Below are 7,213 nucleotides of genomic sequence, written 5' to 3' on the forward strand. Positions count from 1 at the left end.
ATGACCATTGTCTAGAGAGCATTGGTGTTAGGTGAAACTATTGGAGCATGTGGGAAGATGTTTATCTGTATACAAAGACTGCACCATTTAACAGAGGGACTCAGAGCATACAGAAGTTTGGTGGTTTCCTGAAATTTGTTCCCACAGATTCTGTTGGCTATATATTTCACCTACAACCTATTAACCCTCTGTAGTTGCATTAACTCTATTGATGTCTTTATTTTCCTCTGGAGACCAAGTGTCACTTAAATCCTAGCCTGTCCTTGATGCACATTTATCCCAGGATTATTGGCTTGAGTCACCATGTTAGCTGTACTTGAATGGTAACTGACATTTTTTTAATTAATTAATTTATTTATTAAAAATTTCCACCTCCTTCCCTCCTCCCATTTCCTTCCCACTCTCTCCACTCCCCCTCCCCCTCCCTCTCCAGTGTTAAAAGCAGTCAGGGTTCCCTGCCTTGTGGGAAGTCCAAGGTCCTCCGCCCTCCATCCAGGTCTAGGAAGGTGAGCATCCAAACAGACTAGGCTCCCACAAAGCCAGTCCATGCAGTAGAATCAAAACCCAGTGCCATTGTCCTCGGCTTCTCGTAACTGGCAATTTTTACCACAAAACGTTTCTCCATTTTCTACCCCATCAATAAATAAATGTCCCACTCTGCTGTAGGATGAGAGGAGCAATCACTCATCAATCACGGCCAGCCTGACTGGGAGACTGGTCTTTGAACTGACTGGGTTGGAGACCTCACACTTATAGTCCCCAGCATCCTCCCTCCTGACAGGATCTATTCTGAGTCGGCACCTTGTTGGGGACAGAGTCATCCTCTCTGTGAGCTGCAGACTCCGGTTATTGAAGAGCCAACGGATGGAGATTCCAGTGTCAGCTGAGACACAAGTGAAGACCACAGAGTTCTCCACTGTGACTGTAGGGTCAGTGATTCGCATGAAGGACTGTGTCACAGGCTCTGCAAAGAAACATAGGAGGAGACTAAATGATAGTAGTCCTTCAGCAATCTCAACCCTTCCCTCTATAGTTCACACTTAATAAAACCTCCAGGGTAGGCAAGTTAGGGCTGTGACCATAGTCATATATTGTGCTTTGGATATGCCATGCAGAGCAGGAGACCCTGATTCAGGTACCGACTTTTCTGTGCCTAAGTTTCCCTATAAAAGGGCACACACTGCGTGATCATTGCCATGTCTTTAAGTTAAGTCTAGCTGTCATCAATAGCCTGACCTTGGGATCTCAGTGAGCTGCATCTGTTACTCTTTGCCTGCAGAAAAGAATTCCCTAGGTTGGACCCTCAAGGACAAAAACTGCCTGTCTCTTCTGTCCCTCTTTTTGGGGACCCTGGCCTTCCTGTGAAGTCTCCTACGCCCATCAGAAGAGTTGAGTTGTGTCCTGGCACCTGTTCACTGAGACTCATGACTAGGAGATGCCCAGGTGACCTACCACTAACTGTAGCTGTCATGACAGTGCATACCTGGTTCCACAATCTATTTAACTTGAACAGTCAGTAAAGACTTGTTCCCTGTTAGCTCTGACAGGAAGCCAAATTCTAGTCTTGAGGTGATGCTCTTTAGGATCAACTAAAGTTGCATCTGGAACAGAAGTCTGAAGCTAAGGCTTCCTGATGCGCACCTCTCTGTGAGCAGTCCATGGTTCCCTTAGTTAGGTCCTTCCTGACTGCCACAGGGTCTTGCTCAGGGCCATGCTTATGGTGACACACCAAGAATATGGGCTGAGGCTGACTGACATGCTTGGGCTGTGACACCCAGCACACATCCTACTCTGCAGGTGGAATTTGGTATGGGATTCTGGTCTACATCAGTCTTTCTCCCCATTACATGCGTCCTGACGGAATGCTTAAACACCAATGTGGGAGCACAGTGTAAAGAGTTGGCAGGCATAGTCCACACTGAAAAGTCCTGTATGTGTAAAGTGCTTTCGACCCCATCAGCACCCAGAGGTCACAAAGAATCACTCACTGTATATGTGGATGTGCCCATGTCTTTCTTGAGTTTCAAGCTGTGTATTTAAGGTTCGTAAGGTGTAGAATCCAGTGTCCTTCTGGGTGACATTGTAGAGCAGTAAGGATCCATTGGGGTACACAGTCTCTCTACCACTGTGTGCAGGTCCCAGCAAACTTCTATTAGTGGGTACTATGTACCATACAATCTCATGGCTTTTGACAACGCCTACCCCTTTGTACCAGGAAAAGGCTCGAAGGTTCCCTGGGATATTGTGAACAAGTAGGAGAGCATTTTCCCCTTCAACAGCATTGGACGGGACTGATTCAATGCTGAACTTGGTGATGGTTGGAGGCTGTCTGCAGGCTACAGGGGAGGCTAGAAAGGAAGAGAGACACACTCATCAATACCAAGATCTTTGTCTTTGGTGATCAAGCCCTGTGTACTGAGAAGCTCAGGTCCATCACTCAGTGAGGTGGGTAGAAGTGTCTTCCCAACTCAGGGAAAGTAAGGAAAAGACCTCCATGACCCTGGCACTCCTGGCTGTGTCATTTCCTCTGTGTAGAACTCTCTCCCAAGGTGTCTCCTTGCTTACTGTCCTCACAGGCCTGCTCACACACAGAATATGTGTGGAATGGGGTGCCTTCTCTCACTTCTTCCTCTAAGACCCCCAATCTTCACCTTCTGACCTCTTTGATCTCCCCCTTCTCTAGATGTAGTCAAACCATAAATTCACTTTAAGATGGACCTTCTGGTCTGTTCTTCCAGTCCACTAGATCTGGGGCCATTTTAGGAAAAACTAATGTGATCCTTCTAGAAGGCCCGATGCCTGGTCAGGCTCAGATACACGTGGGCAGATGGAAGATCAAATGTCCATGGATTTGCATGTCCAGGTGTTTATGAAATGCTCATGTGTGGAGCTACTGGCATCAGTTACAACTCCAGCTTACATGAACTTGTGCATGTGTGGGAAGTCAGTGTGTGAGTGGATATGAGTGTGGGTGTTTGTGCAGGTGCTGTGTGTATGAGAGAATGAGGGTGATATCACCTAGATGGAGGTCTGAGAAAAACTTTAAAAAGCCTTTCCTAGTCTTGCATCTTAGGAGATTCCAGTTGTTCTTTGAGCACCCTTCCCTGGCACCCTATAGGGCAGTGCTCTCACCTGTGAGCAGGAGCCATTACCAGGGGCTGCACCCTTTGCAGGGAAGGACACAGTGGACCTCTAAGGTGGCAGCAGCCTGTTCTGTTCTCCCTCTGTGGAGAACAGCTTCTCTTCCAACACTCACCTCCAAGCTCTGTAGCATCCCTCTCTCTGAGTTTAACCTCCTCACAGGCAGGAGACCTTCCCAGGGTAATGTGACTGTTGTCACAGATAGTGTCAAAGGACCTGCTCTGTCCCTTATGCTCTTAGACCTGCCTGCTGTCCCAATTGCCTTGTCTATGTACGTGTTTCAGTTCTCCAGACCACACAGTAAAGAACAAAGTTAATAATCATTTCTCTGCCATCAGACAACAACAGCTCATCCCAGGGCTTCCCTCTGCTCTGTTTTTGCAACATGTCCTCTTTGATACAGAATCCCAACAGAGCACCTAGTCTGCCCTGTGTTCTCAATTCTCTGAGAAGATGGGATGTACTCGTTGCAGGAATGTGACAGAGATGTCTTCTAGAGCTGCAAGGGGAGCAGCTGAGCTATACCAGGAACAGGGAACAGAACTGTTCTCACTGGAGTCACCAGTAAGGGGTGAATATTGTCATATGGCCCTGGAGCACCTGTGTGAGGGTTTCATATGGGGGTGAAGCAAGAGGTGACCTGAGTCCTATAGAGAGGATGGTGACTCCATCATCCTAGGGACTGTTTCAGAGGGACCCTATAACTTCTTGTGTTGCCTGAGCTGTGTCTATGGTCTCTCCATGTCTTTCCTGAGATCCATGTAATTGAAATACCCATGAGAGGTACCAACATGGAGGGAGTGTCAACCAGGATCCTCTGGTAGAGTAGTATGCTTAGAAACACAAGAAGCAGCCAGTAGATCTGAGAATGCTGTCAGTGTCCTCCATATCTGTAGGAGCAAGGGTGGAAGCCAGGCTGCAAGTTATGCTTATTGCTCCTTGAAATACTTTTTTAGGTGTTGATTCTGTGTCCTTCTATAGCCACCTAAAGATGACTATGAGAACTGCAACTCATGTCTGGGAGCTGTCCAGATCAGTGTCTATGTTACTATTTGTCTGCAGGAGAGAATCTCAGAGCTGAACCCCAGACGACAATCACTTACAAGGAGGACTTGTTTCATTTGTTCCTCCACTTGGGGACCTTCCTGTGAGGTCTCATGTGTCCATCAGGTCAGTTACGTAATGACCTGGGAACCTGAGCAGCTATACTCTTCCTGCCAAGTCTCTAAGATGTCCAGGTGAGGGCCTAACCATGACTCTCATGGAAGCACACTGACTGGTTCCATATGCCAAGAAAGCCTTGCTCTCTGTCAACTCTAACAGTAGTAAATATCAAGTGGTGACAAGAAGCTTGCCAGTGTCATCTAAAGTCTAGCCAGGGACAATGATTTCCAGACAGGGCTTCCTAGTGCTCTCTGTGAAGCACTAGACTTTGTCAGCCAGGGACTGCCTGACTCCCATAGTGTCTTCCTGGGTACATGTGCATGGTGAGAGCTCAAAGTGTCTGTACTGAGGTTGACATCCTGAGGCTGAGTTTACCCAGCACAGGTCCTCCACTTTGCAGGTAAAGACAGATGAGGAGTTCTGATCCATTGTTGTTTAATTACTCTATGTGTGTCCTGCAGTAAGGGCCCAATCCCCAGTGTGGGGACACAGTAGGGGGAGAATAATCACAACCCAGCCCTGACAGATAGTGTAACGAGTAGAATAATCTACACTCAGCAGTTGGAGGCCGTAGAATGAGTCACTTACTTTTCACACGGAGTTGCACATGTGTCATTTCAATTTTCAAATCTCTATTCATAGTTTCTAGTGTGTACAATCCTGCATCTTCCTCAGTGACATCCTGAAGCAGCAGGGATCCATTGGTGTACACCATCTCTCTTCTACTGTGGGCAGGTCCCCAGGTGATGGAATTCATGGCTCTTTTGTATTCTGCCATTTTAAAGATCTGGATGCTAAGCACTCCCTTGTACCAGGAAAAGGTTCTCATATCTTCTGGCAGATTGTGAACAAGAAGTAGAACACTTTCCCCTTTAGCAGCATTTCGTGGCACTGGTTCAATCATGAGACGTTTACAGCATGTAGAATGGGAGGCTGTAAGGAAAACGAGGGAAAAAATTCTTTGGGATCAATTTTGCTTGGTAGAAAGATGTCAACCTCCAACCTGAGCTGATGGATTCATCATTCAGCCTAGATGTGCAAGCACGGGTGCACCATTCCACTTTGTGGAGGTCAGCAACATGAGCTCCATTTCCCCAGGACCTCTATATGTAGAACTCTCTAAATAGAATTCTCTCCTCTGGTGTCTTCCTCCAATGCTTGAGATGAGTCTCAGGAGACTGAATTGACTCAGACATCTTAGTCTGGGATAATTTCCATCAAATTCTTCCTTGATACATGGGGGAGTCAGATGATGGAGTCTGATCTGTGATCATTGTCTCCATCATGTGCATCCTGTGTACATGGGGACACAGTGCAGAGGGGAGGGGGCATGACAGTCTTATGTGACTAAGCCCCACCTGGCCCAAAACAATCATAGAGAATCACTTACTGTCCACCAGGAGTTGCACATGCGCTAATCCAGTTTTCAGATCTGTACTCAGCATCCATAGAGTGTAAAATCTGGAGTCATTCAAGGTGACATTCTGGAGCAGCAGGGATCCATTGTTGTACACAGTCTCTCTGCCACTGTGTGCAGGGCCAAGCACACTTGAACTTGTGGCTATTATATGTCGGGCAACCTCAAAGTTGTTGGACACAATCACCCCTTTGTACCAGAAAAGGACTCGTAGATTCTTTGGGAGATTGTGAACGACTAGAAGAACATTTGACCCTTCTGCAATGAAGGGCGGCACTGACTCAATAGTGGTCTGCACAGAAGGAGGAGGGCACTCATAGGTCAAAGGGGAGCCTAGAAGGGACAACAGAGATTGATCAATATGGGGCATTTATATTTGGTTAAGATGTGTCCGTGTATCCTAACCTCATTCAAACTAAGTGTGTGAGTGTCTCCCTGTCCTACTGGGCAGAGGGCAGCCCACAATCTCCATGTTCTCAACGTCTCTGCACATGTTATTTCCTCTGCATGGCACTCTCTGCTTAGGTGTCAAAAAGACCCTGGCCCACTGCCCTCAGACCCTTGCTCACATTCAGTGTAGATTGGTGTTGGAGTGACACATCTCTGACCTCTTCCCTTATACACCCTGAATCTTCACTCTCTGAATCTTTTTGTTGCTGTTCTATTCCTCTTATGCTTCCAATAAACACCTAACTTCACCTTCGAGTTTTCTTTATTGGCCTGTCTTCAAGTCCACTTAGAATAGGGATTCGTGAAGACCAGGGCTAATCTCACATTTTTAGAAATGTATGCTACCCAGAAAAGATTCTGACCCCTGTGGAGGATTAATGAATGAATGAATGAATGAATGAATGAATGAATGAATATGCGAATGAGCAACCAATGCTTCAAGATCCAGCATATCCAGAGTTTTATTTATAAAACTCTCAGCTTTGTGGCTAGTAGATACCCCAGTTTGATTTAAGTTTTTGCATTTGTTTCAATTTCATGTGTGTGTGAATGCATGCAGGTGTGAACACAAGTGCATTCCTACATAGATGTGCATACGTGCAGGTGTGTACCACAGTACCAAATGTGGGACCAAGGACAGCTTTGAAGGGTAAGATGGCTGTCTCCTTTCATCACGTGGGAGTTTAGGATTAAGCTCATGTCACTTGACTTGGCAGAATTTGCCTTCACTCATTGAAACACCTCACTGACCCACCCAGGTCAGATTCTTCTCTGTGTCACCCTGTTATAGCTGAGAACATCAGTCTTCAGAATATAGTAGCCAACATGATCACCACTGAATAGAGAACACTCTGGCTTTCATCCCTACCCATTACCATTTCTTGTTCACTGAGAAGTTCCTGCTGCTGAGCCTCTGTCCTCCTCTGTGCCATCTCCACTGAGGGAGAAAGACGGCACCTTGATTCTTCTTCAGAATCTTGTCCTCTTTGGAGACTCCACCCAGGACCTGAGTTGTTCTCTCTCTCTCTCTCTCTCTCTCTC

At 46.6% G+C, this 7,213-nt stretch overlaps 1 protein-coding gene across 1 annotated transcript in view; it reads right to left on the minus strand.

Annotated features, from left to right (window-relative positions):
- Nucleotides 1-680: 680 nt before the first annotated feature.
- Nucleotides 681-7,213, minus strand: part of LOC101986835 (pregnancy-specific glycoprotein 22-like) — an 18,133-nt gene continuing 11,600 nt past the window's right edge. The window contains exons 4-5 of the mRNA XM_026777979.1: nt 4,894-5,238; nt 681-964 (exon numbers count right to left, since the gene is read on the minus strand). Of these exons, the coding sequence (XP_026633780.1) occupies nt 681-964; nt 4,894-5,238 (629 nt within the window). The remainder of the gene's footprint in view (nt 965-4,893; nt 5,239-7,213) is intronic.

Source organism: Microtus ochrogaster, unplaced genomic scaffold, assembly GCF_000317375.1.
Source record: "Microtus ochrogaster isolate Prairie Vole_2 unplaced genomic scaffold, MicOch1.0 UNK96, whole genome shotgun sequence".
Lineage (NCBI taxonomy): Eukaryota > Metazoa > Chordata > Mammalia > Rodentia > Cricetidae > Microtus > Microtus ochrogaster.